This window comes from Tachysurus fulvidraco, chromosome 12, assembly GCF_022655615.1.
Source record: "Tachysurus fulvidraco isolate hzauxx_2018 chromosome 12, HZAU_PFXX_2.0, whole genome shotgun sequence".
NCBI classification, from domain to species: Eukaryota; Metazoa; Chordata; class Actinopteri; order Siluriformes; family Bagridae; genus Tachysurus; species Tachysurus fulvidraco.
This window is the reverse complement of record NC_062529.1, coordinates 7,549,701-7,571,413: the sequence shown is the minus strand read 5'-3', so window position 1 is coordinate 7,571,413 and position 21,713 is coordinate 7,549,701. Positions and strand designations below refer to the sequence as shown.

The 21,713-nt window shown below is 37.8% G+C and overlaps 1 protein-coding gene across 1 annotated transcript; it reads left to right on the top strand.

The window, feature by feature from the left end:
- Positions 1 to 454: 454 nt before the first annotated feature.
- On the top strand, positions 455 to 17,965 carry ppp1r14d (protein phosphatase 1 regulatory inhibitor subunit 14D). The gene is made up of 5 exons (XM_047821949.1): positions 455 to 611; positions 864 to 1,048; positions 8,913 to 8,993; positions 17,423 to 17,455; positions 17,548 to 17,965. Exons 2-5 carry the CDS (start codon positions 875 to 877, stop codon positions 17,614 to 17,616), a joined length of 357 nt encoding a protein of 118 aa, XP_047677905.1. The 5' UTR covers positions 455 to 611; positions 864 to 874; the 3' UTR covers positions 17,617 to 17,965.
- Positions 17,966 to 21,713: the final 3,748 nt, after the last annotated feature.

Genomic DNA, 21,713 nt, shown 5'->3' with positions numbered 1-21,713 from the left:
TGTATAGTTTATTTGATTCCATGCTACACCATTTTATTATTGTTTCTGGGTAGTTTACACAAATTGCAACTGACACATGAGCTAATCACTTCTTTTAAGTGGGACAGGATTTAATGCACAATAAGCATATGACCATGCCTCTCTTCTGTGTTTAATGAAAACACGAAAAAGCCAAATCCATTACTTCCTCTAGTTTCCAGGCACAGGATATTAAAACCTGCATGAAACACTGTTAGCTCTGAAAATTAGATTCTAATCTGCCAAGCTTATATTAAATTCCCAGAAATCAGTGGGTATACAGAGTAAGTAGATATATTGCAGCAACATGTAATGTTTTCCCCTCCATTAAGCTATTTACAGCGTGCGCTGTGTGAATATAGCTGTGTGGAGGTGACATAACATTGGGCGTTTTTAAGTACACTGCCCTCTGTCAATCATCTTACACTCTTCAGCTTATCAGTCTTTATGACCTGTGCCCGTGGACTCTCATAAAACACTCAAGGAAACGACACACACTCTCTCTTTCTTACTCTGTCTGTCTCTGTCTCTGTCTCAGACACACAAAAAAGGCGTCTTCCATTACAAGCCTCCAAGGAACAGGCGGCGAGCGTGTAAGTAACTGAAACACAGTGAGAGGAATACAGAGAGAAGAAGAGCTGTAATAGAAAGCCAGAAAGAGAGGCTGTTGTACAAAGTGTAAGGAGCGATTCTGAGAGATCCAAGCAAATAGAGCAGGAGGAGACAGTGTGAGAGAGAGCGGGGGTGAGAGAAAGGGGGCGAGAGAGAGAGAGAGAGAGAGAGAGAGAGAGAGAGAGAGAGAGAGAGAGACGGCTTGCCGATTGCTCTCCCTGGTTTGTGTGCAGCCGTGGCAGCCATGGCGTCGGAACCAGGCACCCAGTCAAGGGTGATGTTTCAGACCAAAGAGGAGGAGCCCCCCCATCGCAAGCTGGGCAAATTAACAGTGAAATACAACCGTAAAGACCTCCAGAGGAGATTGGACATTGAGGAGTGGATCGACGGGCAGCTGCACCTGCTTTACGACTGTGAGGTAAGAGACAAGAGCGGTCAGAGGTAGTTCATGTTAGACTGCTCACTGTAGGTCTTAAGATTGTTGTGTGTTTGTTTTGGTATAAACTGGTTCTCTAAAGACATGGCTACACAGGTTCAGTCTTTATGAATGATCAATTTACCAGTTTAGCTGCCACAACAAATTCTAAAATTACTACAGGAATAATTTTGCACTGTGGTACTGATCTGGACGTTGCAATGAAGAAGTGATAGGTGAGATCCGTTCTGCTGTCAAACACACCTACAAATGACGGCTCGTTATGTATATCACTTCAGTCATGCTATCTGACTTGTGCTGCTATATGCCTCCCTGCTGAGGCAGACTTCTGGCAAGAAATAATAACTCAACTTACTGTACAATTGCTTGTCTTTAAGCTAAGCCATTATATGGCCCAATTAACACAAGGCCTTTCTCTGCTAAATATCTACAAAGCTTTCCCTAGATTTAAAATGGGCTTAGATATACATTTAAAGTATGATCTCTTTAAAACGTTACCACTGGGTGATATTCTCATTTGCTCATCTGTCTAATGTTTTTTTTTTAATCCAATGAGCAATTAACTAATACAACAATTAGTTAAGTTGGCAGAGTTGCAAACCAAAGGACCCAACCGTAGCAGCTTGGTGGTATTGGGATTTCCATTCATTTGTCCAATTCCTTGCAACAACTCGCAACGTTACATTATCTTTGAGCTCCTAGACACAGGATTGCCCATGTTTGGACTAGAAGAGGTCTTCATATGTAAACATGTGGAGGTAATTGTGAGGGTTGTAGGAAATTAACTCAGCTGTCTCTGGAGATACCATGGTGAGAAGGCTCTTGCTCTCATATGCGATCGTCAAAACAGATGCTCAATGAGACATAATGAAACAAAGATGCAAATTCAAATTACGCAAATATTGCAAATGCAAATATAATGAGTGCTAATACAAATGCTGATTATGATGAAGACAACAACAGGACACAATCACAGTAAGACAGGAAACTGCAATAATGGCACTCAGTTCTAAACGGTACAGTATATGATGTTTGCTTTACTTAATGGAAGCATTTGAATAGTTTTATAGTTTGAAATGACTTAGGTAACTCTAGGACCAAGACTGAAAAGTAAAAAGTTGACTTATTTTTGAGTTGTAAATCTCAATTCCTGTCTTAGCCTCAGACTTCTGTTGATTGTCGGCATGCTCTTGACAGTGTGACAGTGCCAGTTGGTGGGTTGCAGAAACACCACACAACTCCTACCTATTGTAGACTGCCAGGATCCGTATGAGTTTCAGCTCATAGATGAACAGGAAAGACGAATACTTTTTTTTGTTGATTAAGTTTAGTGTAGATTCACTTTGTAAAAGCTAGCTTGTATTTGTTGATCATTTGTGACGTGTAATCATTTTATGAAAATAAAAGAAACTATAATATATTAAAAACTCTGGTAACCTTTATTTGAATAGCCTGCTTTAGAAATTCCACACACGGTCAACAAGCCAACTACAGAATGTCATTAACTGATTCTCAACATTATGTTGCCAAGCCATACATGGACTAGAGACAATCTCATAAATTTTAATAACCATAAACGGACATGTTTGTAGGAATCAGTTGATAAGCTGGTAGAGAACCAGCACATGTGAGGTTCATAACAGTCTGCAGAAGGTCTGTTTACTGTACAGTGTCTAAATAGGACTAAACCAAACTCATTCATCCAAAATCTAAATAATAATAAATGAACAAACCACCTTTTCGTTACTTTTCGTTACTAATAAATGTTTCATCAATATTATATCTAACTAAATAATGTCAAATAGTTTTTAAACAAAAGACCATCTAGCTGACCTGAAGTTACCTTTTTACAATGGAGGAAGTTTAGTGTTGCTACCATTCTGTTCAGTCTCCATCAAATTGATTCATGTTACTGTTTATAAATCTTAAAGCTAAAAAGGATAGCTTAAAGCTAATGAAAATCCTAACACGGTCTCACACATGCAAATCTGAAACAATTGACATTCATTCATTTATCTTTGTTAACTGGTTGATCCTAGTCAGGCTTGTGGTGTATATTAAACCTATAGCCCAGAACAGCTGGGGGTAAGCTGGGGACACATCCATCATATGACACCAGTTCATTGCAGGGCCACGTACACACACACACACACACACACACACACACACACACACACACACACACACACACACACACACACACACACACACACACACACACACGTTAACTTGTTAATTCACACCTAGCTGCAATGTAGTGTAGCCAATCTATCTTTGCTGGGCGATAGGAGGACACTGAACAACCCAGAGGAAACCCTAATAGATATTAGAGAACACAGGACAGACAAAAACCTGAGCTTAAGACTGAAGTGGGAACCTGTGAGATGGCAATGCCATTTAAGTTTGGGAATGTTTAAATACAAAGACACCCATTCAGACACATTTTATGGTGTTGTAGCCGGCATATAATATCTTATGGCATTATTATCAAAATGGATGGCAATTAAAATGCACTAATATGCAAATATTTATTAGGGTGGAAAGACAGCCAGCACTGTCTGATTTTTCGTTCCACCATGCTTCACATGATTGAGACATTTTTTTTTCATCGGTTGTACTGTTGAATTGAGACTGTTTAATTGTATCCATTCATAGTATGTACATTCAAAAGAAGGCAGTATAAATGCAGAAACTTGAAAGGTTTCCTGAGGCATTCATTCCCTATGGTGCTTTTAGGCGATGTATGCAGAGTGCTTTCCGCAAGATATTAAGCAGATTGTTGAGGCTGATGTCCTCCTGTGGTGTAGCTGATGTATACAATATTTCAAATCTTCTCCTTCCTTCAAGGCTTTACAGAGGCCATGACCACTAAAGTGCTGATTCAGATGGTTGTAATATTACTGAAGAGTTCATTATTTTCTTTCTTTCAGTACATTAATAAAGAATCTCTCTGGAATCTCTAAATGTCCATACTATAATCTCACTAATATAGTAGCATGTATTTTTCTTTTCTTTTTTTTTTTTAGAAGATGATTATGTGCCACACAAAACAGCAAGTACTGCAAATGCCAGTTTTCTTTTGTAATAGCAATTAGCTATTAAGCTGAAGAAAGCACTCAACAAGGTGCTAAGTCACAGTACATGAGTGGCAATGCATTTGTCCACACGGTCAATAAAGAGGCTGAATTTTGCATGGCTTGGCTGAAAGGTTACGCTCTGGGTATGCCGAGTCTTCATGTGGAAGCGTTTACCGTCGGTCCCTTGTGTCACCGAATTAATTATTCATGCTCATCTCTAATGCATTCAGCCACTGGTTGGATGCCATAGAAGCTCTGTGCATCTTTGACTGCATTTGATGACTGCAGGATGACTTCCTCCTTCAAAGTTGTTTGAATAGAAGTTTAGGTAAATGCATGGAAGCGCAGCTAAAAAGCACTTGGGCTATAAGAAAGCTATCATAGGGCCATCAATTAAAAATGTGATGGCCCTGTGCTGAACAGAGAAATAGGAAAGGTTCAGTATTAGAAACAGGATTACTGTTTGTGTAATGAAGCCTCACTACAAAGATATTCTTTACAAAATGGTGCATTTATTGAACAGCCTCTGTTGTATGCTCCAAGTTATCCATGATAATGATATCTGTATCTGGTATCTGGTCTGAAGGAACAATAAAGAGATATAATCACACACAATATTCTGTGAAGATGTATGATACGATAACATGACTTGCATAGTTACATCAACAACATGTGCATAATACAATCGGAATATATTATCATGTCTATATTCTCAACATAAATATCAATATAGTCAACACAAAGTGAAATAATCACGTAATAAACTAAGGAAACAAACATAAAATAAACATACTTGTAGTTTTTTTTGTAATAATACTCAATACTCATACTGAGCTTGAACTTTATTAACAAGCACAGGCAAATATTGGCAGTGCTGTCATCCTGTCCACTAGACTAATATTGGGACGTACGGGAAACATCCTGAGTTCACAAAATATTGTATCACAAAAAACCTCATATCAAAGATTTTTACATGGATATATCCTTTATATCTTCTGTTTCGTGTCATGTTTTTAGTAGAAATGTCCTCTGAGTCTGGCAGGAAGTGCTGTAAGGATAAATAATAGACATTAGCCTTACAAGCACTGACTTTCAAACAAGAGAGATGTTAGGATTTGACACTACTGTAGAACAGACTCTGGCCAAAATGGTAAGGCTTACCGTGAAATAAATTATTCAACTGCTGGAGCTTCAACCACACAATAATTTTTGGCTCTAGTGTAGATAAATGATGATAGATGGAGAGAAGACTTCAAATCTTTAAATGCCCCCAGAGCTTTACAAGTTCTATATCCACTACAATTGAGTATTATATTGCTTAAGTGTCAATAAGCAACGGTTAATATAATACTATCTTTTTTTATATGTTAAAAAAAGTTAGTTAGCATAGTTTTCATTTATTATGCTAATATTGTTGTCTCCCATAGCAGTGGTCATGGATTTGTATTTCCTTTTGAGCATTTTACTAAAGACAGTGTATTGTGTTTAGATGACAGTTAGGCACCCACTGGGGAATTCATGTTCATAATCTTGCAATATATTTAAGTGTAAATATTACTTACTGACCATTAGTTACTGACCTTTACAGGACTTAATGAAGCTGCTCAGTATCTCTTCACTGGAGCGGAGAAGCTGCAGTGTGTCACAGTTTGACTGAGAGCTCATGACAAACACTGGGTTTTCAATGTACAAATTACATTCATTCATTATATTGTATTATTCAAATAAAAGTAGAAAATTGGCCATTTTTGTAAACAGTAACCTTTTTACTGTTATTTTGGAATCACTGTGTCTCTTCCATCAAGACTAATCACAGTGTCTCTCTACCTTCAAGACCAATTACAGTGTCTTACTTCCCTCAAGACTAATTACAGTGTATTGGATCTTTTAAGACTAATCACAGTGTCTCTTGAAGGAATCAAGACCAATCATAATGTTTTCTTTCCTTCAAGACTGATCACAGTCTCTCTTCCTTTAAGTCTCGTCACAGTGTCTCACATACTAAAGACTAACTACAGTGTCTTTCTTACAGTACTTCAACACTAATCACAGGGTTTCTCTTCTTTCAAAACTAATCACATTGTCTTCATTCCTTCAAAACTAATCCGTTTCTTTCTTCCTTCAAGACCAATCACACTGTCTTACTTCCTACAGACTAATTACAGTGTTTCTCTTTCTTAAACACCATCACAGTGGGTCTCAGTCTTCAAGACAGCATTTCAAGCGCTAAACCAATCAGTGCCACCCTTTAAGTGTCTCTGTCTCTTTCTTTAACACCTTATCACAATTTTCTTTTTCTTAAAGACTCTAGCATCCTTTTTCCTGTTAATCCATTTTAGACTATCTTTGTTAGTGTCTCTTTGTTCAAGACCAATCATAGTTCATAGTGGGTTATATAATTAATTTTATTGTACCTTTTAAATAAATTGCCAATATTTGTAAACAGTAACCTTTTTACTGTTATTTTAGAATTCATTTTGTGGATCTATTAGAAAATCTCATGAAACTGTCCATGAGAAAAAATAAATAAACAAACAAATAAAGAAATAAACATAAAAGATGTTAGAATAGCTACTTCTTTTGCATGTGGTCCCCAATCATTACCTTTATATAATCCCAGTTTAAAAGCTTGGCCATTTGTGTGGTAGAAAGTAAAATAAGATGTGGTATTGTATACTTTTAGTATCTTCTTGCTCATCATTGGAGGTGGTAAAGTGGTGCAGAGTGAAAAGCGTGATAAATATATTATAGGTAATTAAAGGCAAGTCTTCCATTCATCCATTTACTACATAGGGTTGTGGAGAATCTGGAGCACAAGTTACAGTACTGATGAAGACAAGGCAGGGGACAACGTCCATTGGGGGCCCAAACTGATCACAGGGCACAATCGCACACATTCAAACATTGACAATTTAGAGATGGCAGTCAGCCTACAACACATGTCTTTGGACGTTGGGGGAAAACTTGAGTACTCAGAGGAATCGCTATTCAATTTCCAATTTCACGAATCATCCCCTAATCCCAGATGTGTGAGTCTAGCACAAAACATTAAGCCTTCATGCTCCCCTAATTAAAGGCATATCACTTCAATATCCAGTTAGATCTGTTCCTTTTAATGTGAAGTAAGTGTGAACAGTACAACATAATAACAGACGTTAGGTTATGTTTCATATCGAGTTTTAGAAGTAGAACAACCAAGTTACTGTTTGAACTTTCCGCAAATATATATTTTGTTTCCCTGATCACTATATTTACACAATTTACTTTTTCTTTTAAGACATCCCTTTTCTGTTAATCAATTTCAGACTCTCTATAAGTGTATCTCTCTTCAAGATCAATCTTAGTTCAGAGTGAGTCATATATTTAACATTAATTTCCACCTAAATTTGTCCTTTCTCTCTGTGTATAGTTAAACCCAATAATGGCAGTTGAAAAACATTCTTTTTTTTTGGAAAGATGGTAGCAGGGTTACATATTAACAATAGCACATACCTAAAATCATTGTACTTTTAAATCTTTTCATCAATTGTTTCAGCAATTTGGGATTTCGGTCTTGTTTTTGGAGATTTATTCAAATGCAACATTTGATAAATGTGGATTTCTAGACCATCCCGTGCTGATCCACAGACTTCACAATGTTGGATTTTGAATGTTTAAGAATTGTTTGAAACCTGGTGCTGATTGGATTCACACATATACTTTGATTGGGAGACAGGTAGTACGTCATTCTTTCACTCATTCATTCATTTTCAGTAACCACTTTACCATGGTTGGTGTCACGGATCTGAAACCTATCCCAGTAGCACTGGTTCAAAGTGTGAGAATTCACCCCAGATCAATGTGTATCAATCACACACCCATAAACATACCTATTCACACCTATGGGCAATTTAGTGCAGCCTCTCTATCCATCAGCCTATTTTTCAAATGTAGGACAAAACCAGGAGGTTCGGTCCAAGTGTTCCAGCTACCCAAGAGTGGCAGCTTGATTCAATTCAATTTAATTCAATTCAATTCAAGTTTATTTGTATAGCGCTTTTTACAATAGACATTGTCTCAAAGCAGCTTTACAGAACATAAACATAGAGCAGATGGTAAACATAATTAATGATAAAGGAAATAACGAATAATAAAAGAAATAAGGATTAACAGAATAAAAATTCTAGATTATTATTAGATATATATAGATCACAATGTGTATGTATTTATTCCCCTATGAGCAAGTCTGAGGTGAGTCAGGCAGCAGTGGCAAGGAAAAACTCCCTTAAATTGGTAAAGGAAGAAACCTTGAGAGGAACCGAACTCAAGCGGGAACCCATCCTCATATGGGTGACACTGGGGGTGTGATTGTAATATACAGTCAGTTAAATGTTGTATCTGTGTAAGGATCATGGACTTCGGATCTCCTTAGTATCACAGAGTCTAACTGGAGATGTCTCAAGATTCTTAGAGTCGGCTTGAGTATCTTACCGTATCTCTCCAGATATTTAGTAATGTCCTTCTTTTCAAACCAATCACATTCCACTACCTTTAATACCATTGTGTCTCTGTATTATCTGAATTTAAATGAATCTGTCTTTACAATTAAATTACAACTTAATTACAATTCAATCTGCAAAGAATTGCATTTAAATGTTTCTGATGTGTTTGAAATCATAATAATAAGGGTACTGTTTATTTTCCAATGAATTCTAAAGTTATCATTTGCAGAAATTAAATATGGTTCCTGTATCAAAGCTTATCACTTCACATCTCACATCTCTCCCCAGGAGGAAGAAATTCCTGAGTTAGAGATTGACATTGATGAACTTCTGGAGCTCTCAGATGAAGAACAGAGAACCAGACTACATGTAAGTTCTACATTGTTCTTTATCATTTCATAATGCACCTCCATGCATAATTCTACTTAAAACAGTACCATACTATAAGTCATATTTTTTGTACTGGCTAAGAAATTGTTTGATATGATGATGATGATGAGGAATTCTAACTGTGTTCTTAACATTGTTGAATAATTGCTCTACACTCAATTGTGCTCCTCTAATCGAACATACAGAATTATATCTATCAGTCCTGATATACTATGTTTAATATTTAATCTTGTTTATTTTTATTCTATATTGTGATGTTGTTGAGAAAGAATCTCAGACAGGAAGCATTGCACTTGCTTTTATTGGCACCAACACAATTACAACCCACAAGAGTAGGCTCGGTTAGCCACAGAACTAAATATGCCAAGAAAAAAAACACATGGGAAACCAAATCCACCAGACTTCCGCTGGAAGTCATTACATTTTATGACATAATCTTTTAAACCGATGAATGTTTGTTCTCTTGAGACAAATATTACGTTGTGTGCTTCCTCACTATTTGTATTTTATCAACACCTATGATCTGTGATTGGTGAGTTTCAACATGAAGAATCCTAATACAAGATTAGATTAGATTAGATTAGATTAGATTAGATTCCACTTTATTGTCATTACACATGTAGAAGTACAAGACACCGAAATGCAGTTTGGCATCTAACCAGAAGTGCAAAAGCAGCAAGTGCAAGATGAGTACAGAATTTACAGTATGAACAGGATAATATACAGATGAATATGCTGTGGATAAGATATACTGGTTGGGTGCTATAGACATGATATACAGGGTGTTATATATTATATAGATAAATATACAGGTGCTATTGACATAATACACATGGGTTGGTGGGCGGTGGGGTCGGGTGGGTGGGGCGTTCACCGGGAGGCAGAGTTCAGTAAGGAGCCCCAGGGGAAAAAGCTGTTCCTCAGTCTACTGTTTTTTGGTGGCGGCGCCTAGGGTAGGGGGACAAAAGTTCACCAGGATGGCTGAAGACAGGTGATGTCTCTTCAGTGTCCTCAAAAAGAACCTTGACCAGGCTAGAGGTGTTACTGGTCCAGGACAGGTCCTCTGAGATGTGGATCCCCAGGAAGCTGGAGACACGTTCATCTGGTAACTCATTGATGTGGATAGGCGTGCATGCCCCCTCTCTCCCTCCTGAAGTCAATGATGAGCGGTTTTGTTTTGCTGGTATTAGGGAGCAGGTTGTTGTCGACGCACCATGCGGCCATAAGTTGTACCTCTTCCCTGTTGGATGCTTCATCCTTGTTGGCGATGAGGCCAATCACAGTGGTGTCATCAATAAACTTCAATGCACAGCCCTCTTGAGTGAAGCGGGAATAAAGGAACAGGCTGAGCACACAGCCCTGTGGTACACTCGTGTTAAAGGTGATGTTGGCATAGCGGATGTGGCCTGATCTGGCATGCTGGGGTCTGTTGGTCAGAAAGTCCATAATCCATAATCCAGTTCTCTTCTTCAACATCTGTAGTTGATAGGGGGAAGTTGCTGGGCTTATAGTCGCTGATGGCCTGGATGCCCTGCCACATGCGTCTGTGGTCAGAGTTGGAGAAGTGTTCCTCTACCTTTAGCTTATAGCAGTGCTTGGCCTTATTTGGCTACTGCAGGCAGTGTTACAGGCCTGCAGCAGGAGCCAAAACTCCTTGCTCATCCATGGCTTCTAAAGAGACAAGAGTCTTAGATATACGTTGACTTTAGTAATCATCCATTAATATCATTAGTCCTTATTTTTTGTTTTGTTGCAACATCAAATGTATATAAAATGTATGCAAATGTTTTTAAGTTGGCTACAGACATTAAATAAACCATTAAGATGTCATCAGAAAAAAGAAATAGGAATCCCTGCTTATTTGAAAAAAATTCACCCTCACAGTGAATACTTTGTGAATTTACTGCAACGACTGCTTTCAGTTGTCACAGATATGCCTCTATGAAATTTAGATTTTGCCATTTTCTTGCAATGCTCAACAAACATCAACCAACTCTGCTGAAATTGATGAAGAACATAAGTTGACAGCAGTTTTCAGGTCATGCCACAGATGTTTGATTGGATTTAAGTCTAGAATTGATGCCTTTGTTGTTTTTGCTCTGTGCTTTGGGTCATTGTCCTATGTATATTTCCTCACTAGACACAGACAGAGTTTTCCTGAAGAAATTGCTTGTATTTCCAGTTCCTCCAGCACATGATGCTACCATCATTGCCCTTGATGCTGATAATGTTGTTAGCTTGGTAGTGGGCTATATTTAGGCTGTGCCAAACATAGCATTTTAGACCACTCGGTCTAAAGACTGCTCGGGGGAAGTCATAGTATCTGGAGGAGTTCCATGAACCACATAGAGAACATGCACAAACCACACACAGACAATGGAGACATGAATCAAAACTCCACCACAGAGGTGTGAAGCAAACCTGCTAACCACTAAAGGGACTGTACTACCATCTTTTAGACCAAATGGCTGAAAATCCTTTTTCAAAATTTCTCAGAGCTTCTCACAAAGCAAACTCCAGGCATGACTTTATGTTAACCTTTCTTAGATGTGACTTCCTTCTGTCCACTCTTCCGTAGGTGCCATATCTATGAGGCTTGCACAACTTCATTTATTTTAGCTAGTGAGCTCTATTACTCCTTCAGTGTCTGCTTGGACACTTTTCTGACTATTCTCCTGCTTTCAATTCAGTTCAAAATATTTTTATTTGTACAGTATTTTAACAATGGAAAATTTTTACAAAGAAAAAAAAAACCAATAATATAAAAAAAACTAATATAAATGATAACATTTTTCATTTAAATGTATCCCTAAAGAGCAATCCAGAGGCAACACAAAACTGGCATGATATGAGGAAGAAACCTTGAGAGGAACCATACTCAAAAGGGAACCCATCCTCATCTGGGTGACATCAATTTGCAACTAGATTTGTAAAGTTCGTCGCAACAAACTTTGATGTTGGCTTTGACAAAGCAAGTATTTGCAAAGGCCGGTGTTTCTTGGAGGCGAGTGGACATAAGGATCAGTGTTACATTTGGAGGCAAGTGGACAGAAAGCTAGGGTGCAAAAACATTTGGAGGCAAGTGGAGACAAGCATGTGATGTCATCCGAATACTCTTGAGGAAGTTCCCCACATTGGGCTGAGTGTTTTGATACAGTATGTCACATGTCCATGTTGTGCTAATTATCGATTCACCAGAATACCTGTAAGGAAGTTCCCCTCATTGTTCTAAATGTTTTGATATATGACATGTCAATGTTGTAAAAGGTTTTTGGATTTTGCATATATTGGGGGCGGGGCTGCGGCACAACCGGAAGGCCAGACGGTACACCAATTTAAAAGTTTGTTCAGAGTATCACCCTAAAGGAGCTGGCCGAGTTTGGTGTAGATAGTTCGAAAGCTTGTCAAGTTATAAACCTCCAAAATTTATAATGGGAGTTTTATGGGGAAAAAGTTTGAGACCCGGTATCGGAAATACCGGTTCTCGGATTACTTAGAAAATTAATAGCATAAATCTTCAGACCAGCATATCCGAATTTGGCGCATGTGGCTCTCGAAAGCTCTAGGAGGAGTAGCAATAAAAAAAGGTGGCTAAGAAAAATAACTCCAGTAGCATAACAGAATGTTGGCTTCTACAAAGTAATAATAATAATTCCCGTTTACACTAAATAATCCAGTGCAATTTATCACAAAAGGCTTGACTAAACAAATATGTTTTCAGTCCTGAACACCGATTGGACGGCTGTTCCTTAACTGCAGGGCTTAGTAAGAAAAAACCTTGTAAGCGTAAAGGTAAAGGTACTTCTTGCTCAGTTTTTTTCCAGAAAGGATGGACTGATTGTCAGTGTCTGGATTGTGCCATATTTCTTCCACTTTGTAATAATGGATTTCACAGTGCTCATAGGAAGGTTCAATGCTTCACCTTCTACATTTTTTCCCTCCTACACTTTGAAGCTTTAAGGACAGTCAATTGGACCTCATGACGACAGGACCGAATGTATCTTCTGAAACCTCCCGAAGTAAAAGATATTTATTGTCTAACCATATAATTGGTCATATGTGGATTTAAAAACACTAGTCCCAATTTAATTTGTTAAAAGAGAGGGGGTGAATACTTTCATGACTTTATCAGTCATCCCATGTTTGCTTGATTTTTTTTGTAGGTAAATGAGTAAAAAGAGAAATAATCACTAGAGGGTGTACAGCTTCCCTGTATGCATGTATAGCAGGGTGAAAATATGATGTCATCATATGAACTGTAGGGTCTCAAAGGAGAATAAGAGGAAAGACCTACTAAAAATATGACTGTAATATACAGTAGCAGAATAAATACTTTGGTGTCATAAAGCATGCTCAAACGCTCATACCATATCAATGGATAATCTTTTACTTCCAGTCTGAAAAGCATCCAAACATACTGATGAAGTAGCTGATTGGGACTAAATGTGCAATCAGACTAAATCAGTACCCTGGCCAGGATCCCACCATGATTAATTTTACCCTAATAATTTTACTCTACTAAAACAAAATAACATTAAAAAGAAACTAAAAAATAAGCAGAGAAATACCAAAGAAGCTTCTGGTAAGATATCTGGGTTTCAAGTGACTACAAAACATTAGTGTAAATATGTAATTATTCATACACATATGTATAATATATATCTGTGTGACAAATCTCTTATATTTATTGAGCTATAGGTTTTTTAAGTTTCCAAGTTAAAGCAGATGATTTAATAATAATAATAATAATAATAATAATAATAATAATAATAATAATAATAATAATAATAATTATTATTATTATTATTATTATTATTATTATTATACCAATTTATCTCTTGTTCTGTGTACTGTATGTAGCAATGCAAATACATTTTTCAGCAATGAATTCATAGTCGTTATTTTAAAACACCAAAACTAACACTAGACTAAACTGACACTGTAGGCACACTGTTTCAGTATTGAAATGAAAATGAATATGGTGTTGTTTGCAAGCATTCAAGATTTATTTATGCAGGGCATCCACTAAGAGCCAGTGAAGGTGCAGGTTTTCATTCCAATCAAGCAGGAGCCATACCTGATTCCACCTGATTAATAAGATGATCTTGGCTTTCAGTAGACTCAGGTGTGGCTTCTGCTGGGTTGGGATGAAAACTTGTACCCACACCGGCAGAAAAGATGACATCCTTATCTAGGTACATATTGAAAAAACTTAAAGATCTATTTAATCCCTCCTAGCAACCAAGGACAGGGTGAATCACCTGGATATCAACTGGATATTCAACTTTGTTCTTTGTGTAATGTACTGTATGTTCTGCCATCACATAATTATAGCCAAACAAAACAACCTACATTTTATCTCTATTTTTTGAACATAATTGAGCAATTATATTAGAGTTAAGAGCCTGCTCAAGACACAGTATTGGTAGCTTAGTGATACTGGGATTTGAACTTACAACCTTTCAGTAGTAGTATAATATCTTACCCACTGAGCTGCTATTTCTGTCTTTTCCATCATAAATCAGTTGGCAGATTTAAATTCAGAATTGAATCTGATTTAAGGGGGGGTCGGTGGCTTAGTGGTTAACACGTTCGCCTCACACCTCCAGGGTTGGGGGTTCGATTCCCGCCTCCGCCTTGTGTGTGTGGAGTTTGCATGTTCTCCCCGTGCCTCGGGGGTTTCCTCCGGGTACTCCGGTTTCCTCCCCTGGTCCAAAGACATGCATGGTAGGTTGATTGGCATCTCTGGAAAATTGTCCGTAGTGTGTGAGTGTGTGAGTGAATGAGAGTGTGTGTGTGCCTTGTGATGGGTTGGCACTCCGTTCCGGGGTGTATCCTGCCTTGATGCCCGATGATGCCTGAGATAGGCACAGGCTCCCCGTGACCCAAGAAGTTCGGATAAGCGGTAGAAAATGAATGAATGAATGAATCTGATTTAAGCCCTGTTGCTCAGACAGCTCAAATTTTGCAAATATCTATGACCAATGTTATCTCTTAAACATAAAAAGAACCCAAGAAAACAGGTAACAACTTGGCAGCAGACATGGTTCAGAAGAACTCTTTGATTCAAGAGCCAAGACAGTCATGCAACACAGAGACACTTCTCTGTTGTGTCACCTCGGTGGTAAAACGATCATCCCATAGATATCCAAACAATTGAGTCACTGGCTGAATTTAAACAATGTCTAAATACCACTCTGTGAAGCTCAAATAAAAATTGTGTTGTCTGTGTGCCTTTCTTGCTATATTGCCTTCCAACAAAGTTTTAGACTGATGGTATTCTCAGTCCATGGACTAGTGTACCAGCAACATAATGTATGTCGCTCTGGATAAGGGCGTCTGCCAAATGCTGTAAATGTAAATGTAAATGTAAATAATGTATTCATTGATTAAGATTGAAAGGACTTTGCTCTGTACTTTGCTCTGTACGTTGCTCTGAAGGGCATCTACTGAATTTCAGAAATGGAAATGGAAATTTAGAGTGACTTTCCACAACCAGGTTTATGCATCGCATCAGGTGTGGTTAGCACTAATTGCTCTTCCATACATATGCAAATAAACTTTAGGTAATCTACCTTGTGTACTTGGGTTACACTTTGGTCCTGTTGCCAAAGAATCCCTGGACAGAAGAGCGTCAGTTTCTGAATCATTTCCATTTGGCAGACACCTTTATACGGAGTGACATCCAGAAGTCTCTATTAATAAATAAATCCTGGTTCTGGTTCACCAGGTAATGGAGAAAGAGTACTGTCAGTCTTATAAACTTTGTTTGCGAGGTAGTATAGTACGAATATAGAATAGTATGACATCCTAGTATAGTAAGACAGTGTAGTGTAGTATAACACACATAGTATAAAAAACATACAAGACTGTCAGGGTCACGCTTGGACATTAGGAGGTGTTCATGCTCATTCTCACCTGACCCTAATTACCCTGCCTATTTATTCCCTCCATGTTGCATGTGGCTTTGCGTTGTCCTCATTGCTGCTTCGTCTACTGTATGTTTCGTTTTTGTGTCTTCAGTGTTTGTGTTCTAGTTTTTTACCATGTTGTGTACCAGGTTTCCCAAGTTTTTTTCCTGTTGATGTTTTATGTCATTTTGCACTTTGGTCTGTTTTTTATCCACTCTGTGGCAACTGCCATCACTGACACATGACAATGCGAGATTACAAAAAACAATCATAGTTTTAGGAAGAAAACCTACAAAGTTTTTCTTGCTCTTTTTGGTATACCAGACAACAGCCATCCAAGACCAATGATCAACCGTCGGATTCATCTGTCTTGGAGGAAATTTTGAGTTTGTCTAAACACCGTAACATTCTACTATGATGAATAGCTCCTCCAATTAAAGGTGTGCTACTCCAGAAATAGAAGTCAATACTTCTTCCAGCTGGGTGTCACCATGTTTATGAGTAATGTAGTCATCTCTGATCACCTTTCTAGATAGTCCTAAGGTGATTTTTATATAGTCAGACATTTCTGGACTAGGTTATTCATGTGAATACGTGAAATAGAACACTAGTTAGGTACAGTATATAAACGGTGGCTTCATGATCCCTGGATAACTGCCATGTTTCCTTGTAATTCAGAACCACTTTTGACCTGCTGAGAACTAGACGAGAATACACCAGGGAAAGATGGCTGTGTGACAACTGTGTTTATTGCAAATACTGCATCATATGACACTCTGCGACTGTTGAAATGTTTCTGCACAACCAAAAGTTATTCAGATGATTTTCATTGTGCATAGTGGATAATCGTCTTTTTATGGAAATTCATTTAGCATTAAAGGGACTAATGAGTTCAGAAACACTAGTTTTTATAATAAGATTAAAATCTCATCTCATCTCATTTTCTACCGCTTATCCGAACTTCTCGGGTCACGGGGAGCCTGTGCCTATCCCAGGCGTCATCGGGCATCAAGGCAGGATACACCCTGGACGGAGTGCCAACCCATCGCAGGGCACACACACTCTCTTTCACTCACGCAATCACACACTATGGACTACGGACAATTTTCCAGAGATGCCAATCAACCTACCATGCATGTCTTTGGACCGGGGGAGGAAACCGGAGTACCCGGAGGAAACCCCCGAGGCACGGGGAGAAAATGCAAACTCCGCACACACGAGGCAGAGGCGGGAATCGAACCCCGACCCTGGAGGTGTGAGGCGAACGTGCTACCCACTAAGCCGCCGTGCCCCCCCAAGATTAAAATCATTATGTTATTTTAAATCAACAGCAGAAATCACACCCAAAAATGCAGCACAGTTATACGTTATATAGCCATATAGGAAGGAAATGATAAAATCTTCTTTTGTAAACTGAGCTAATGGCTCATTAACTGGGCTAAACTGGTTGTACAACTTAATGATGTTTGAATAATTTTCTATTTTCTTCCTCACCAGGAGCTTTTGCAAGAATGTGGAAAGCCAAAAGAGGTACAGTGCATATCTTCATCTTTTACTGTTTTGAAGGGAAGCTATGAAGGGAACGTGAGAAATCATTACTGTATGTTTCTTCGTCCTCACAGGATTTTATCAACGGGTTACTTTATCGGATGAAGGGGCTGCGCAAGATGTCAGGGCCTCTCAAGAAATAGTCCAAGGTCAAAATCCACAAGCAAGATAATGTGAAAAAAAAAATCCATATTCACTTGTATAGAGTTCGATATCTGACAATGGAATTATGTAAAAACACCACATTTTCTTTGACAAGTCGGTCAACATGGGAACTGTCCATAAATATCATTTTTAAAATATATATTATCCTGTATGTACATTTCTGACATTTCTTCTAGCAGACATAGGATTGCATTGCATCATAGATCTAAGTGTACTCTCTATTACTCCATTTTTTTGTGACTTGTACATTTTTGGTTGCCTATTTATACGTTTATTGTTCTGGAAAGCAATGTATGTGATCATAAAGAAGACCCCTTTTCAAATGTAGACTGTTGGTACTCTTTAACTACCTTGTGAAATGTTTTCCTCTTGGTTTACTAATTAACAGTTAAATGCCACAGTTGAAGGAAATGAATCATTCATGCAACACTAAACCAAGGCGGCAATGATGAAGTTTTATTTATATAAAGTAAGCTAGTTGTTCATTTAAAACATCCAACCAAACATTTTGCATCAACGTGGATAGAAAGTGAGTCAAAGGTTCAATTGTACAAAACTTGTACAAGAAAATCCCTGGATGATGCAGCAATGGATAACAAAGTACACCCTACTTCAATTTCAGTTTTTCACCAACTTCAACCACCAAGAAATACCAAGAGCAAAAAAAAACCTATAGACTATAATTAGGTAAAATTTAGAGAATAGCAATTTTAGAGCAGTTTTACAAACCCAAGTCATGCTGCTATATTATATTTGTTGAAAAGGAGCTTCAACCCATCAGGACTCCCATAAAAGCTGTACTATTTCAGTGTATATTTGTTTCTGCTGTCGTGACCATAAACATTTAATGTGCTTACAGAGTGCTGTAGGTCACATGATGGATTTTTTATATATTATAAACAGTCTGACCTTGGACTGTATTTGCTGGGCCACACTCTACAGATTAGCAACTGTCTTGAAAGCTATCCATTAATAAACTATCCTTCTCACTGTAGAAAGGTGAATTTTATATAGTTTGGAAATGGCCTTATAACCCTTCCCAAATGGCTAAGCAGCAACGGTTGCTTCTCTGAGTTCGTAACTGATGTCTTTTATTCTTGTCATGATGTAGACACACAACTGTGTGATCCAGAACACCAAACAAGCCATACATTTGATTTTTATAGCGGTAGTCACACTTCTTTATGACTTACTTGTTAATCTTGTGTATTACATTTGTAACACATGGCTTATAATTATATAAATATATTAATGATTGTGGAAGTAGGATCGGTGTACTTTTTCCACCCACCTGGTTTATGAATGTTTTGGGGTAGATTGAGTACATATTGAAATCTGTTGTGGTTGTCATTGTGGCATGAGGTTATGGCCTTGACAGCGGTATATCAATTCACTTAGAAAATTGGTTTGGAAAACTGAAATTTGCTTCAGAACGCATGTTTGTGTTGTGGTCCTGTCAGTCATTTTACGGTCCAGCATAGATCCTGAGGGCAGAGCTTCATGAAGATGGTTGGGAAACATTCAAATGTTAATCACCTTAATCTTGAAAAATCACTAATCTTACATAAAAATTTTTTTATTTTTGTAGGTGTAATATTCCTCACAAGATATTTGTTAGATTGAGATTTCATTTAGCTTTTAAAGGTAAACAGAACACATTCCTACATATATATTGCTTTTGTAACTTCATAGCCAGTTTCCCATGAACACGTGAAAAGCAGTCATTATGCCATGAATGAAACATACTATTGTAAGCTCATGAAAAGATAATTGTGTTTAGAATGTCACAGAATGACAGCATCAACACAGACGTCAAGACGATTCACTGTGGTCAGTGTGTGACTGTCTGAAGACATTTGTCTGCGTGTGTATGTGTCTTGTTCCTGCCTGACACACTGGTTGCTTTTGTATGAGCAATTTCAGGGCATAACAGGTAAAGCCTCTGTTTACAAACTAGATTTCTAGAAATATCTTCTTTCCTGTCTCCTTGTGTCTTTAAATACAGCTCATTATTGTTTGTACATTCATAAGTTCTCAGAGTGAAATAAGACATTTCGGATGCTATAGTTATATATGGGGTTGCTGGTATTAAAGGGCTAGCAAGGCTAAGCTAACCTTTCTTTCAAAGAAAAACTAATGCATCAATATGAGGTTACCCAAATGTTAGGCCAAATGCAAATGCACCATAAGTGGACGTTAAAAAAAAAAAAAAATCCCTGACATATATGAAGAAGCACGGCTGTAGATACATTCAGTATTTAAAGTGTTCCACTGTCAGATGATCACACTGCATAAAATTGCCAAAGGAAACACAGGACAAACCAAGAAACTAAAATAACTATTTGCCTTTAAGTGTGGTTGTGTACTAATTTGTTCCATATCATGTTTATACAGTAGTGCCATTGTCAAGGCCTGATGATATAATGCACTGATTAATTGTAATGGCTTCATTGCCAAGCTATTAGAATTAGATTTTATCCCTCTCGTTTAATAATCACATCTAGCCATCTACCATAGAATTTATTGTACATTTTTATTGGTGGCAGCATCATGTTGTTTCTTCAGCAGAGAGGGGGAAGCTGGTCAGAGTTGATGGGAAGATGGATGGAACCAAATACAGGGCAATCTTAGATGAAAACCTGTTAGAGTCTGCAAAAGACTTGAGACTGGGGCCGAGGTTCACCTTCCAGCAAGACAATGACCCTAAATATACAGCCAGAGCTACAATGCAGTGGTTTAGATCAAAGCATATTCATGTGTTAGAATGGCCCAGTCAAAGTCCAGACCTAAATCCAACTGAGATTCTGTGGCGAGAAATCGTTGTTCACAGATGTTTGCCATCCAATCTCACTGAGCTTGTGCAAAGCTGGTAGAGACATACCCCAAAAGACTTGCAGCTGTAATTGCAGCAAAAGGTGGTTCTACAAAGTAATGTCTCAGTGGGGCTGAATACAAATGCACGCCACACTTTTCAGATATTACTAGCCATCCACCATAGAACACCATAGCCATTGGTCACCATTTATCATATTCCTTCCACTTCACAATTATGTGCCACTTTGTGTTGGTCTATCACATAAATCCTAATAAAATACATTTTTGTTTGTGGTTGTAACGTGTCAAAATGTGAAAAAGTTCAGTGGGTATGAATACTTTTGCAAGGCACTGTATAATCATTTATAATAGCAGTCATAAAAATGCAGTAGTCGCTACAACCTCTGTGCTCCATTTCTCAATATATTCAATGATTTTCTTGCAAATGTATATAACAACAAAACACCATACTTCTTTCTTCAGCTCAGTTTAAAAAAAAAAAACAAAAAAAAAACGTGATGAAATGCAACATTTCAATTCCAACTTGTGTTTAATGACAAAAAGGCAGACAAGGAAGTACTCATCATTTTGTAAAAGTACTATATGGACAAAGATATGTTTTGTGGAATTATTGCATGTCTGTTTGGAAATGTTGAAGAACTGATGTTTTAATAATCATCAATTTGCACAGAAGAAATTTCTAGATATATTAGAGATAGAATTTTCTTTCATGAGGTACACATTTTCATCACACCAAATGCCCCATGCTTACTATGTGCACTATGCACAAAACATTTCTCTTAAAGGCAATGCTTTTACCTTCATTATAATCAGAATGTTGTAGAATTAGGAGGCATGGTGGTCGATTTGTGGATTTTGATTTCTCTATCTTTTGTGCATATCGTTTTCATGTTTTCTGGGTAGTACAGTATGCTCTCCCAGGCCAAAGAGATGCACTGTAGGTCGATTGGCATCTTTAATTTGGTCTCTAATTTGTGTGGTAGCTCAGAGGTTAAGGCACTGGACTGCTAATAAGAAGGTCGTGAGTTCAAATCCCAAGTCCACCAAGCTGCCGGTCCTGGGCCCTTAACCCTCAGTTGCTCGGCAGGATACAGTAAATGTAAGTTGCTCTTCATAAAGATGCCAAAAAATATAAATTTTGTCCTTGCAACAATTTAGAGAATAATGTTGGTGCAATGGTCAGGAGTCATCTGAAATCTAGCATACAATTATTTGATGGATGAAAAAAGAGACCTTTGAG